Source organism: Cotesia glomerata, linkage group LG1, assembly GCF_020080835.1.
Source record: "Cotesia glomerata isolate CgM1 linkage group LG1, MPM_Cglom_v2.3, whole genome shotgun sequence".
Lineage (NCBI taxonomy): Eukaryota > Metazoa > Arthropoda > Insecta > Hymenoptera > Braconidae > Cotesia > Cotesia glomerata.
Window position 1 is genome coordinate 2,648,741 of NC_058158.1, and position 16,134 is coordinate 2,664,874.

Sequence of the window (16,134 nt, forward strand, 5' to 3'; positions counted from 1 at the left end):
TTCTATCAGTGTACGCGTCATCATAGTCGAAAAAATCTAAAACCATAATATCAGCCTATAACTCCTCGAGTAGGTTGTGGAGGCTCAAAATATGTTTTTAATTTTGACTCGGGTTGGGTGTGAAAATGGTTGTCAAAGTCTTTTGCAATTAACAATAAACTTTATGAAATTTCAAATAGATCTTGTTTATATTTTCGCGATTTTCTACACTGATAGAAGGATTTCTTAGTATTTAAGAAATCATTTCTTAAACATTATTTCTTAGTATTTAAAAAATATTTCTTAGTATTTAAGAAATATTTCTTAGTATTTAAGAAATATTTCTTAAATACTAAGAAATGATGTTTAAGAAATGATTTCTTAAATACAAAGAAATCTTCTTAAATGCTAAGAAATCCTTCTATCAGTGTATGTTTGGTCAAGATTTTTTTTTTCATCAATTCGATAAAATTTTTGAAGTCATTTTTTATAGAGAAAAAAATTTCCTACCAAAAAGCTTTCAAATGTTTTGGTATTTTTAATAAGGTAAAAGCCCCAATATATGATCATGTACCAGTATATGATCACTCCATGTATTTGTATACCTATATTTGTGAATATAGATATACAAATACATGGAATGATCATATACTGGTACGTGATCATCTATTGGGGCTTTTACCTTATTCATCTTAAAATTTTACTTTTAAAAATTTACTAATTTTAAAACTAAATTTTCTGAAAAAATTGGTTAGAACCTTTTTTTATAGAAAATAAAAGTTCACACAAAAAAGCACTTTTGTAATTTTTCCATATCTCCGATATTTATCCCATAAATAAACTTTTTATTTGCTTGAAACTTTTTACAAGTCCTCAACGTCACTTTCTATGCAGTAATTCAACACGAATATCTTTATAAAGGACCCTAGAAAGCAAATTAACTCTCAGTGACTAGACTTTGCGCATTAAAGATTTAAGAGCGTGTGTAGATTGAAGTGTCGTAACAATTGAAAGGACGGTTTTAGATTGCATTTGCGGGAACTCAGCACTGCAAACTGCAGCTGAATACGATCGGTGGCGAAAGATCTTTCCTGTTACGTACGCTAGAGTGTAGAGTGTACAGTACAGTAACTCCACACGAGTTTAGGATCGTAAACGCTACTTCGAGACACGTATTCTTGGATCTACAGTGAGTGTATCTACTGTAAGTGCACCTCAAGCAGAATAAAAGTCCTTGTAAGAAATAGTCACACGTTTCTTATAAGTACTATACTAGTTCCATTTGTTTTTCTTCACCGTGCGATGCTTTTCCTTCTGTGTACTCTACACACTAGACAGTACATTCTATGCCGCGAATCTTTTTTCCCGTTGACAATTCCAAAAACCAAACTATACTTGTATTTCTCGATCTTACTCGTCTTTTAGATTTTTTTACATTCTTTCCTCCTGAGACGAGTAATCGGGCAAGTATGTCGAAGACAGAACAGAATAAGAAGCTATACTAAGAAAATATTCTATAAAAAGAAGAACCAGCCAGAACCAGAACCAGAATAAAAACAACACGAAGAAGAAGAAGTAGTACAAGTAAAGTAGAATAAGAAGAGAAAAATAAAAAAGAATACTTTAACGTAGCACACCTCTCACCAGAGGACGCTTCCCATCGGGACCTTTTAGCTCACCTATGTGACTAACCCACTATACAAGGACCGGAAACTCACATTTTTCGTTGAGTTCGACAACCCACCTCCTCGGTACGTGACTGAGAAAAATACTCATTGCTCACTGCAGTGACTTATCCTCTACTTGTATTTTTACCGTAGAATTGATCACGCGTTTACTCAATTTATCGCCTCTTGTGAGAAACTAACACGTCAATATTTGTTTACTGGGCTTCTGTTGAGATTTTATGAAATTTAAATTATATAATGAAAGAATGTACGGAGCAAAATTTTTATTTGTGGCAAATTTTGGGATTTTTTCGATTACCTGGTTCAAGAGATTAATAAAAAAACACTTTTATTCAGTATTTTGCTCATAATTTCTTTAATAATAGTCTAAGTGAACATTTTTTTTTTCAAAATTTTTATTTTTTATATACTTTTTAAGAAAAACTCTGATTTTTTAATTTTAAGCTTTGAATATTTTTTTCCAAAATAAGTGCATATTTTGATTTTTTGGAAAATTTTTCATCAAAAAACTATAATTTTCTTAACAAAATTTTTTTGAGTTCGGTTCGTTCGTGGAATTTCTATAATTAGTGTTTTTTTTTTAATTTTAAAAAATTCAAAAAAATGTTTATTCTGTAAATCGTTGTCGACGACGATTGTTGTCACTGTATATTTAATTCTTACCTATTTTAAATTAAATTTTACACTTTTTCGCCATAAAAAAAGGCTTGAATTCAATAATTTGTTAATTTATTGTATACATACAATATTAACAGAATCTTTTGTTTATTCTCGTACTTTCTAAAATATTTTTCTCAATGCTTGCATATAATATAATATAATGTATAATAATAATAATAATATAATAATAAATAAGCGGATTTTTCAACCTTGAAAAATCTGCGATAGTCGTGCAATAAGTAAATTTGTGTTGTTATTGGTTTATAAAATCTTATGCACTTGTGGGAGGTATTATTACATGCATGTATACAAGAAAAATGGAGGCCAAGCGTGACCGGGCTTCAGTGTTTAGATTTAAAACACATAAACGGAATCCATCAAGGATGACAGCTCTTTATTGCAGTAATTTTTTTTACAAGCGATAAAAGTTACGCAAGAAGAAATGAAACGGTGCAAGCGATATTTATTTTATTACCGTTTTAATACTTTACCTATTCCGTATACCCACTACATATAGCTTATAGCTTATAATACCGGTCGGTATTGTCAATCGTGCACAATTCAATGATAGATATCTATCTATTCATCATAGTGAAATATATTGTTGAGAAAGCTTATGCAAGCGTTGATTGTAAATCGGACATAGAATAGAGACCAACCGGAGCGTTAAATCTCGTTAGTCGATATTAATAAATTCAATTTATAGGTAAATTATAAATTAACAATAAATATTAAATACCTTAATTCGATCAGTACTTATTGGATATTTAAATGATAACCGTTGGCGAGGACCCAGTTTAATAAATAGCTAATTATAATCCTGATTATGTAAAATAATTCACAGATTTCTGTGAATGCCAATGAGTACAATAATAATAAATTTATAAATATTAGCATTGGTGAATGTCAGATCTGTAGTGAATGCGGTTAAGTTAATGCGACTCCAGTCTATATTATACTATAATACTAAAATGCGTTTAATGGATCCAGTATATAGCTTGATAAGCACGCTGCCTGGTATTTTCCGTGTCATCACTTTGTGGTTATAAGTTTGAAAGAGAGGTAATTGATAACTCGAAAATGATCATTAAGGCAAAAGTTCAATTATTCTTTTACTAGCTCCGAGTTTAAATAATTAACCTACATTGCATTATATTTACTCAAATTTAATGGACTTGGATTTAATGAAAAAAATTTTGAGATTTTTAGCCGAGACTAAAATTAAACAAGTAAAACTTAAAAAATTTTAATTTAATTTTAGTGAAAGTTAAAAAATTTTATTTAGGTAATTTAATTTATTATTTTTATTTCAGAAAGATCGTCATCGATTAACTGCGTAGCTATATTGATAATGATGAGAATTATTTTGGTTACTGTTATTATTATTGTGGGATGAGTAAATTATTAATGATGATAGATATTTTTTGAATAATAACAGACATTAGAGTGAAGCTTTAACGAATATAAACCCGCTTAATGATACATACATATATTATCCTATAAATAAATCAAATTTTTAGTTGGAAATGTTTGTCGGAAATGATATATACAGTTATATTATTAAATTTGATACGGTATTATTTGTATATCATATAAATATGTATATTTTAGTTTTTATAATTTATAAAGTGTCTAGCTTATAGGACAATGAAGTAATGAAAAAATGAAGGATAAATTACTTCAGTCGTTTATCCGCGAAAAGTATGAAATTAGTTTTATTTATTAAAAACTAAAAAATACTAAATTTTTTGTTAACCAAGTAATTTATTTTTTAAGATTGATGATTAATAATTTTTCGGTGTAAATTTTTACTAAAAACAGAGTTTAAGATACTATAAATGCATCGAGTCGAATGTTTCAATGTCTCGGGTAGTGCTGCCATCTGGAGGCTCCACTCAGAGAAAAAATAGAGTGACAATTTATCAATAGAAAATTAATTTTTAAAATAATTAGTTTAATTTGATAATTTTCAAGAATAAAAATTCGATTTTTTTTTAATTAAAAAAAATCTTTAGTAAAGTTTAAAAATTTTTTTAATGTAAATGAATATTTTTCCATAAAATTGCAATTTTTTACAACAATAAAACTTTAGATATAAATTAACGTCATAAAAATTTATCGAAATAACAATTTGCTGACTTATCCAGTCTTGACACTTCTGTGTAATTTATCTCCAATAAATCTAAAAAATTATCTCTAATATAAAAATTAAAAAATTGTCAAATAAAACCAAAACAGATTATCATTTTATTATTACCAGTAAATAATATGAGGCGTGAAAATGATCTCCGATTACAATAACGATTCTGGGTCACGCATTTGATATTTAATATTTAATATAAAGTTCATTATGCACACATTACCAATGTCCGCGGGCATTATCGTCAAGATATAAAATTTGCTGCCCGCGAACCAACACCGTCATTATCCAGACAATTGCATTAAATTAACCTGGCACAATATCACATTTTCCACACATCCATCCATCCGTCCACAAAATTACTCTACCCCTATCACTTTTTGCTTGAGAACGAGGCTGACAAAGTACAGAAAATATGTCCCCGGTAAATTCAGATGCGGTTAGGTGCTTTGTAGTTTCCCGAAGCTCCGACATAGCGTCAAATAATTTTGGTAACGTCTCTAATAGCGGCCTTTGTAGAACGCAGCTAAATGCTGTAACAAGGTGAACGCAAGTAGAGAACAGCGTACCGCCTAGCCGGCAATAATGGCACTTCTTGTGGTCTACAAAAGACACAAGAGCCAAGTAAAGACAAGAACCATTATTATTATGTTTAAGTATCCACATATATGGGCAATAACAATAGTGGTCTAGGCGTACCGTCGGAGTGTTATGACATGATAAAAGCTTGACAGATACAAAGAGCCGCCGTAATTGGGACGTATACTCTGCCCGTTAAATCAAACGAAAACGCTTGTCCAGATAAACCGTTGAATTAAATAATTAGCATAGATACCCGCGAGCTCCGTTGTTCTGTGATAGTGACTTTGAATTGGCCATCAGGGCATTTAAATAGTCATTTAGCTCTCCCTGATGGAATTAGCTGACCGCTTAAAACCAAACCACGTGGTTTATACTTTACACATCGGAGCAATTTCTCGGAAATTGATCCACGGAACCATGGACCAGAATCTCCATTTACAGTATATATAGTCAGAGGTTCTGCAGCTGGCTGGCTGGTTAAAATCCGGGTACTGGTAACTGGCAATACATGTCCGGTGCAGTTTGCCGTATCCTCAAGCCGTACGTGGGCAACTGATCGCACGTACGGCACAATACCTTTTGATAAGTGAACTGTTTCTGCGTTAGATCTATTGCTGTATTGCCACTCGGGCTACTTTCACGGCCTTGATTTAATGCTCGATCGAACTTTGCTAACACTAACACTAACGCTAACTGGTTATTTCTTTAGCTCATTGCTCTTGCCGTTATATTATATGCTTTACTTTGAATTGCTTTGGTTTACTTAACCTCTACTCGCTGTATACTACATTACTATACTGTGCAAAACTTATTTGACTCTGTTGGGCTTGACTTGATATTATATTGTACGGAATAACTTTTCTGATACACGCGTCATGTTTCATTGAACGCGTTTAATATATGGCAATGCTTTGCGTTATATTGTTGTGGTATACGTTCTATAGCTGAGCTTTTGTAAACTAATGCCGCAGATCGATGTTTAAATGGGATTCGAGAACATTAGACTTTTTTTTGGTGGACATTAGTTTTTTATTGAGTTCTTTTGACTCTTGCTCCTTTTATTTTGTTCGAGTGATTAATTCTTAGTATCTTTATGTTTGACCAAAATTTGACATTTAGAGTTATTAATATTGTGAAATTGATATTTTATATGAGAAAAATACTTTTGTAAATAGTTTTTCAATGTTCAAGTACAGAGAAATGTTACTTAATATATTAGGAAATATGTTGGGAGAAATATGAAAGTTTATACATCGAAAGTCGATTTATTGTTATTATTAATTATCAAGATGTAATTAATATGTCGTAAAGTAATTTTTATTGACTGTTTCCGTTAATATTTTGATTATTATTTTTCTATCGTATTTATGACCTATATATTCATTTTTAATCAAGTAATTTTTGTGCTTTACAAGATAGACATGATAAAAATTATAAAAAAAAATTGACTTCATTATTATCATTATTTTTATTGTTATTATAGCTTATAAAGTTACACGACACCAAATAATTAACTTATTAAAATATATGTAAATACAGTGAGTTTTTTAATCGTCAGTTTTAGAATGCTAATTAAATGTCATTACATTTTGTTTAATTAAAATATTTAATAGGATTAAATGACAACGGATTTTAGAGTTTAAAATAAATTAAATTTTTTTTTCTCCTGAAAAACTCCATCTCAATTTTATTAAAAATTTATGGGCCGAAAAATTCAATTTTTCCATATTATAAATCATTATCTCTGAACTAATTAAATAAAATCCGTCTTTTTAATACTAATTTTAAATAATTAATATTTATTTTCATCACTTGCAATTTTCGCAGATTAAAATATATAAATTAATTTGATAAAATTATTTAAATAAATGATTTATTAATTTGAATCAAACTCATCATCGATTCAATTTGCATACATTCGCAAGCTATATACGAATTGTTATTATTTTTAATTAAAATTGAAATATGTAAATTTAAATATTGAATTCGAATATTATTTTCTCTATTGAGAAAGTTTTATTGAGTAAAATTTATATCGAGGGATTATTTTAAACAAACCATAAAATCAATATAAATAACTATATTTAAAAGTTTTGAAAATAGTACTGTGCGTAACTTTTAAAAGTTTATCACCAAAACTTTATGGATAAAAGTTTTCACATTAAATCGAATGCCATTGTTTAATTTATCACCGCGTTTTACGCCAACAAAAACGACAGTTGTTTAAACAAATAAGCCTCAATTACCATTTGATGTTTGCTAAGCCTCGATACTACCGTACATAAATTTTAAAAACAACAAGATAACATTCTTTCGGGCAGTTCAGCCGTGTCAAAACGAACAATGCGTACACTACTTTCGTCCGTATCCAGCTGAACTCCGTTTAGTTTTACGCATAAGTTGCTTTTCAACATTTGTGTTTGTATTTGCTTTATAAAATCTATTTTATACACACTTTTTTTCTATTCAATCGATTTTAAAACCCCTCGAGTAATTTTTCAAAAATATCGTGACAATAGACGTACCAGCCAAATTGAAATTTATAAATAAATGATCCGAACTATTTTCAAAAATTTATTGAATGTCAATAATTTATGAAATTGATAATGTTTTTTTTATTTTTTAATAGATATTAAATGAAAAAAATTATGAAAAAGTTGAAATTTATCGTAAAAATAAACATTTATATTTTTAAATTTTTTCTCTTCACAAAATTTAATAATTGTGTTTAATTAACACTTCAAAATTCTCAACATTGAACACAATTTTTTTGTACAATGATAACAAAAAAATTTTTAGTGTAATGTTGATTTTTCCAATTTTTTTCAAAAATGAATTTAATATTTGTAACAAAAATTTGAATTATTTTAAAAAGAAATAAACTCATACAAAAATTTATAAAAATCTACTATTTAAATTTATTCCTTAATTAATCGAAGTTTTAACAAAAATATTCGGTAAAAAAGCACACATAGAAACTTTTAAATTAAATCTACGGACTTAAAAATTTCAGATATTTTCCTTTAATTTTTGTATTTAAAAAAAAATATCAAATTCCTCTCAACTTTAGTATGTGTCCTGAAAAATTCTCGGATATCGTATACTTTCACCGTTTCCGTCTTTTCACTATCATGACATCTGATAGTTAAACTTATAAAAATCTCTCCTCCAATTTTTCTTCTTCTAATCCGATAAATTACTCGAAAAAAATGAAAATTTCTAAGCGCTCCGTTCACGACTTGGTAAAATATCACAAAATCCCTAAGCATCTACTCACCGTAGCACAAGAGCAAGATTATTATGTTTATCCAGGCGGGTTGCATGATGCTAGACAGCTGTCTTGTATCCATATTGACGTAAATGACCGCGGTAATATCTCATCCACGTCGGAATAAGTAATCCACTTGGCACAGGTGGCAAAAATGTTATCAGCTCACGAGGGTAACTAGCACGCGCGAGCACGCTAAAATCCAACCAAAAGTTCCGCACATAAACTCTCTTTATTGCATTAGAAAATAAAAATCAAAAATCACAAAATCACTGAAATAAATACTCCAAAAAAGGGAACTATTTCACCGCACGATATCGTACCTCATTATTTTTTGTCTGCCCAATCACTGCTCTATCACTTACGGCTATCATACACCACTCGCTAAAAATCTCATCAATATCGATACTAAATCTAGTATTGAATATCAATCACACTCTTTTCCCAAAAATCATAAATCATAGCACAATATTGTTATCCATGCGTCAAAATATTGGCACTCTTGGTGTCACACCACACACTGCACATTCATTTATTAATATAAAAAAATAAATAAATAAAAGTATCCAGTATCCAGTGGAATGTTAAAAAATAAATTACCAACCACTTTCACTCCAATTGCACTAAAAATATTAATAATAATTATTATTGCATTTAATAATATAAAATGCAAATTAAAATTATTTATTTAAGATCCTCAGTTGGGTGGACTGGCACAATAAAACAAACTAAATAAATAATAACAATAAAATAGTTTGGCAGTTGGCGCGAAAGGTCTGAGTTAAATATCTGTACTGAGCAAATGTACATGCGAGAATGTTATACATGCGCGCCATTCAACGGTCGCACGGCAACTGAGCGTTGGGACGCGTAAGCAGCAGTGCAACCCCCACCGCATTACTTCCCTATTTTTTACTCCACTCTCTCCCATTCTCAGCGCAATGTGCGCTAAGCTGTATGGCCACACATAGATATCTATATCTGTGTGAAGTACAGTGTTCAGTAGTACAGTCAACGCTCTCTGTATTTGACTCGCCCGTACAGGACCATTCTCTGTATTTGACTCGTCCTTATCCATAAGAGCTGTGTAAAATCGTCAAATACAGAGGAAGAATGTGGTCAAATACAGAGAGCGGTCAAATACAGAGAGCGTCGACTGTATAGAGAGGGATGCGTGCCTCCAGTTCAACAGTATAGTATCTTGGAGGGGATTAAGAGACGTTTTCTCAACTGGTTTCGTACTACTACCATCAAAGAGGAAGTCCAGCAGTGGGGAGCTACTCAGAATGGGAAAGAGAGAGACGGATGGATGTATAGGAAGTAAACATAAAGATATGGCTACGACACCATACCAGTGATCGACGGAGAAGCAGGATGTATAGATTGGGTATGAGTAGTAGTAATAATAGTAGAAGTAGTATAAGATAGTGTTTGTACGGCACCTTCAAATTTGGACTAGGTATATAATACCGGTTTGCTCACTAAAACTGTCTATAGTATGGTTAATAGTATGTTGAAGTAAAAACGAAATGTGGAAGGTGAGCCAGGCCCGGAACATCAAGATCCGAAGGGGGAAATAAAACTAAACAGCCGTTTTTGTGCCCTAGAGTTTCGTTGGAGCCCTTAGGCAGGTGGTTTTCTTCTTCCAGGGCTGTTGACGCCCCGGGGATCGGATCGAAAGGACTATTTTGTATTTGGAGTCCCCTGCGTGCGTTTTCCCCCGAACTATTGCTAGTTATATTACCATTCGCCCGTATACCTGGCTATAATTTAACTTGACTTTTCCAGTATTTTGGTGGCTGTTTAAATATAAATTTTTAGAGAGATCTACAATCTTCCGTATGTCTATCTACAATTCTACACGGGCTGGTTTGTTTTTTCGGATGAGGTCCTCAGGCTGTTTTTTAAGTCGAAAAGGCACTCACGTACAGAGATCCTTATCCGGACCTGGCATGGTGGCTCATGCCGATGAGATACTGCCAGGTACATATTTTATAGCGGGTACTCCTTGGAAGGGAAAAACCTTGGTTTTCAGGAATTATGGCTTTACAAGTAGAAATGGAAGTGGAACTCGAGAAGAACGGGGCTGTGGGTTTTGATAAACAGACTGAGGTTGGGTTTTTTTTGTAACTGTGAGGGCTCAATTTTAAATTTTTAGATTTTTAAATAAATTTATTTTGTTTATTTTTTAACAAAAGATTTTTACTAATTTTTGGGGTGTTTTTTTGGAGATTTTGTTTTTAATCTAACTATTGCACTTAATCTCATGGCAGAAGTTGCTGAAAATTTTATTTCATTATGTTTCTAGGGGTCAAGTAGGTTTAAAAGATATGATTTTATTGAAAAGTTTATGTATGTAACGCGGATTGTTATCACTATAGTACAGTAAGCTCTTTTTTATTAATATTACGTAAATTTTAATAAGATGAGCTTAAAAAGTTACATTTTTATACTTTTCATTTTTATCCTTTTCATCACAATTAAAATTTGACTGTACAAAAATTCAAAAATTAAACTTCAAGAAATTGCCTTTCATTTCGATTTTTTAAAAGACTTTTTGGTTTAGGAACAAAATTTTTGGAAGATAAAAGAAATTTTTTTTAACTAAGTGTATCAAGTGGTCTAGACAAATGATAATCCTGGCGTAATTATAATCGGTATATATGTTCACGTGATTTTATTTAAATTTTCGTTAATTAAACGTCTGTAGAGAGAATGAAGCCTATAGATGAAATTAGAAGTATCGAGGATCAATCGCGGAAGAGAAAATGAATGCTTTTGACGGTATAATGAGACCCGAAGCATCATATCAAAAGTGGTGGGAATACGCGGTGGTGTTTATTTGCGCGGAGTACGCGCGTATTATATACACGTAGGTTAGATCAGCAGGTGCATCGGAGCAAGCCGATGGAGAAATTAGTCTACTCCCCTCGACTCTCTGATGCTTTGATGCTCATATACTATCATCAGAAGCCTGCGAACTACCCAACTAATTAACGGTCTATGCGTGGCTGCATTCGATCCCAAAGCGAGATGATGCTTTATGAAATGAGATTCACTTTTTTAATTTAAATCTACGTGTTTTATTAATTTATTTTCATTCTTTTATTCTTATTAATATTATAATTTTTATTATTACACTGTAAAAATTCAGAAGTTTCACTCAAAGCACGGAGTTTTTAGATTAAAATAAATTTTGACTAGCTAAAACAAGTTTATATGCCAAATTACTTACAAATACTTCAAACAATTTATATGGAGTATAATTTTATAAATATTGATTATATTTTTTTTTTAATTTGACTTTTTTGGAACATAAAACCGAATTTTCACAATATTTCATTTTCAAATCTTGTTGATAAATTCCAACGTAAAAAGTATAAAATAATAAATTTTTATAATGTTATAACATTACTAAATTCAATTAAATAAAATTAATTATTTCAATGTTACTGAAATTAACATTTATACGGCAATTTTTAGGATTTCTTTACAAATAAATTATTGTAGAGAGAATTTATCAAAAAATGCTACTTGTAGAAATAAAAAAAAAATATTAATGCAATTTTTTTGTTATAGATAAAAAAAAATCTGGAAAACGGTTGACTCTAAAGGCCATCCCTGCAACTCCCCGCTAATTCCATACTTAGGCGCTTAAAATTGCACCAATGACGTTTTTGAGCTCTTCGAGCTCAAAAATACAATTTATGAGTTATTTTGAGCTCTTCGAGCTCAAAAGTCTGATAGAGATTTGATGACACTATTTTTTGAATTTTTAAACCGCGATAACTTTTGAATGAATAAACCGATTTTCACGCGGTTGGCGGCATTCGACGCAGTTTTTCAAGCCTCACACAGAATCTTGAATTTTGAATTGATTGCGCTAGGAATTTCGGAGTTATTCCGAAAAACACTTTTTTCGGTTTTCTTAAAACAATAACTTCCCGATTTGTGAAAATCTTCGATTTTTTTAGCGGGAAGTTAAAAATTCACTTGGTGGAATTTTTTCAATTAATAATATAAATATAATCCTTTTTAGAGTAAATTTTACTTTGAAGGGATTTAATCAATTAAAAATCATACACTGCCAATTTTTCACAGTAAACTATTATTTTTTTTATTGTCAAATTAGAAAGATATTTTTAAAAATTTTAAAGTGATTTTTGTCTTTTATGTATAAAAGATCAATACAATAAAACATTAAGAAAAAAATTTTAATTATTCATTAATAGTTACGCCTCAATCACGATTATCGTCATGAATAAACATAGATTTTTTATTGAATATTGATCATGCATTAAAACTCGTACACGGATTCCCTGATATTGAATATTTATTTATTTATATCCTCAAAAGATTAAAAATCGGTATCAGCGTAAAAAGAATTTATATGTACAGCTGAGCGCATTATCTTAACGCGCAATTATTGTACCGATTAAAACAGTTTTTAAACCAGAATTCAAAAATCAGTGTCGTGAACGTGAACGTGGACCAGGAGAGACATCACCAGCGTGAGGGCTCATAATTCTCGGTGGGTTTTGTGGAGCACCTGCCGTCCCCTCGTGAATAGTCGGGCGAGCCTCCATTCGGATCGCATGTAAATAATGCATTAGCATACACTGCCCGCTCCGGTTGTCGGTTTTAAAACTGAGCCGAAGCTAGGCATCTACTAACTGGGCAAAAGAGATGCCGATATATATTTTAGGCACACAGAGACCGCTCTTCACTCTTGTGTTATGTATATCTCTCGCATTCCCCTTTCTCCTCCTCTCATCCGTTCTACTCGTTGTTGTTGTTTCTGTCAAAGAGGAAAACTTTTTATTCTGCATTAATATTACGTGAAACTTTCTGATGCTATCGACAGACACCTTCGATAGAGATATATTCGCTATCGGACTATAATATATATATATATATATATATTTTATATTTTATATTGCTGGTAGCATACGTGCATGGCTATTTCACCGTCTGTTTGGATATATTTATATTATATGAAGAAAAGGAGCGTGCTCGCCACTTGCTTGGTTTGCTGATATGATCGTTGATTAAATTTTTGAAAAGTAAATTTATCTGATGTTTACTTTAGAAGAAATTATATATATAAAAGTAATGATAAATTTCAGTTAAATTAGTCAATATACACTGCGAAAAATTGGCGGAAAGCATGATTTTTAATTTCCGCAGTGAAATTAACTCAAAAAAAATTTTATTTATATTATTAATAAGAAAAATTCAGCAGAGCGAATTCTTTATTTTTTTTTTTATTAAACAAAAATAAAAAGTTGTTATTCGTTTGAAAATTACGAAATGCCTATTGAGAGATTTTAAAAATTAATATAATGTTTTCACTTATCGTTTGATATATATAAATTTTTTTTTTGTTGAGAAATCTTAAAAATTACAATTAATTGATTTCAATAAAAAAATCATATGTTTTTCGGATTAAAATTTATATTTACTCCGAATTGATTTCTGATTTTTCCCGATGTAATATCATTAAAATTTGTAATTAATGTTTTACAAATGAAAATTATGTAATTTAAATTATTTAATCAGTAGATGCTAATTTGAGATCAATCAACCATTAATTAAATCCGGATTCATTCGAAATAGAGCAGCAGAATTCGTACATTAATTCAAAAGAGTAAATTTATACTTCGAAATTGAAGTCATTGAACCAAAAATGATGTAATGGAAATTCAAAAACTCAACGATGATTATTATTCTATTTATAAATTAAAGATTATTATATTAAAACATATTGTAAAAACAAAATTTAATTGAATTATTTTGTAGCAAGAACAAATTTTTTTTAGATAAGAAAATTCGTTCTCCTACGCATTTTTTTTCTTCCTATGTATGTTTACAATTTAGAGAAAAAAAAAGTATATATCGGTGCTGATATATTTTCATAAATTTAATACAAATATTATTTATAAGATTATTGTTAGGCGCGCAGTAGCCCTATCGGATCCGGCCCTTGCTTACCAAAGCATTGGACCGGGTTCGAGTCCGGCGTACACCAATGAATATTTTCAATATTTAAGTGTATTATTCTGCTCAGCCTAAAAAATAAAAACAAGTTCCAATCTCAAAAGTTTACCCCCTACCGTAGTCGCTCATGACCTTAGTAGTTTATGCGACTTTAAACAAATTAAAAAAAAAAAAAAAAGATTATTAATCGTACAATTTAAAAAAAAAAAATATAATATTATACACAGATTTTTCTATGAGCTAAGGCTCGTATTCTACAAAATTAAAATACGGAAATTCTTTGAAGATAAATTTACTACCCATAAAAGTAATTTAAATATTTTATTAAAATTTCAAAAGCTAAAGCAGAATTAAAATTCATCGTTTGAATAACAAGTTAAGAGCGGTTTATAGTTGATTTTCAAACGTGTTTTTCTCATGTATGTGATAAAATTTCGAAAAAAACGCTTCGCTCTTCGATAGATAATTAAATTATCTATCGAAGAGCGAAGCGCTTTTTTGGAAAATTTTCATTTATTTATACATAAAATGCGTTTCAAGATTCCATTTGTTGTACAAGTATGACAGAAATACTTTGTCGTTTGTCGTTTGTCCAATAGAGAGCGAGAGAGAGGAAAAATGTAAACCCTTCTTAAATAAAGTTAATAAAGAAAGTGCTGAAAACTTAAAGATAAATTTAATTAACAAAACTAAATTTTCAGTATTTCAAAAAACTTTAACAACCATTTTCAGTACAATTAACAGTCAATAATCCCTGAAATTAAAAAATAATGAACAATTCACACATGATTGCTCTCGTAAATAACCTGTGGGGATTACATATTTGTTCTCCAAGTATATTTACACACACATACAAACAGACATATAGAGACGAATAAAAAAAAAGAAATAAAACAAGGGTTGAAGAGAAATAATTCGGCGCTGTTAAGCCGACATATGGTGTGCATCGGAGGTCGATAGCAGCTCGAGAACAAAAAGAAAAAAGCTGTATGATTGGGGCCTTGATGGCCTTCCGCGCGATACGAGGCAATTTTCTTTCTGGCTCGAAGTATTAAAGGCTGGACGTCCTGCCACGCAGAGAAGAGAAGTGAAGAGCCGGTTGGCCCAAGCTCGAGAGGAGTTTTATGTACGCTCAACTCGTCCACGCTATACAGCATACTGGTTCTACTCGATTCTCCACTCGGCGATCTGCAACCATTTAACTTGAGAATATTCCGGTCTTGTGGATTTTTAACCTGATGAGACGGCGAAAAAATACTGAGGGCTTTACTTTACTTTGCTGGAATACGCCGTACCATCTTTTTAAATATTTCCAGCTCACCGCGCCTTCAAGGGCTCGTATCTTATCTGAGCAGGTGCTTATTTCGTTGTCTTTTTTTTCTTTCTTCTCCTTCTTTTCTTCGCATTATATTACTTTCAGCTTTTTTTAGTTTTTAATTCTCGTAGCCTCACATTGCCGATCACCGGCTTCCGATCTACTGGTCGTATTATAATGTGTACTGTACACTATACTATATTACACACTGTGTATATTAAAATATATGTTATACCTGGATCGAGGCTCGACGCACCTTAAAAGAAGAAGAAGAAGAAGAAGAAGGTACGGGCCATCTGCCGTTTTTTTAGCGTCCACCAACGCTTTCCTCTCTTGAGGCAGTCTCGAGTTACGATTTTGACGTCTATCCACCAACCAAACTATTTTTTAAATCTTCGGCTCGATATTAATTCTCCCAGATAGATCTATAGGAAACTAACTAAGCCGGCAGCTGCTGATCATTTGCCTGGTGCTTGTTCCTGGCAAGCCTGAAACCCTTTTACTT

At 31.0% G+C, this 16,134-nt stretch overlaps 1 protein-coding gene across 2 annotated transcripts in view; it reads right to left on the bottom strand.

Annotated features, from left to right (window-relative positions):
* The window catches only part of LOC123261488 (hemicentin-1), a 228,505-nt gene that overhangs the window by 18,780 nt on the left and 193,591 nt on the right, over positions 1–16,134 (bottom strand). Inside the window, exon 1 of one of the 2 annotated variants that reach the window (XM_044723089.1) lies at positions 8,327–9,180. The exons of the other annotated variant lie outside the window; for it this stretch is intronic. Coding sequence (XP_044579024.1) covers positions 8,327–8,399 — 73 coding nt within the window. The 5' untranslated portion in view covers positions 8,400–9,180. Of the gene's footprint in view, positions 1–8,326; positions 9,181–16,134 lie in introns of those variants that run through there. 2 annotated transcript variants of the gene reach the window in all.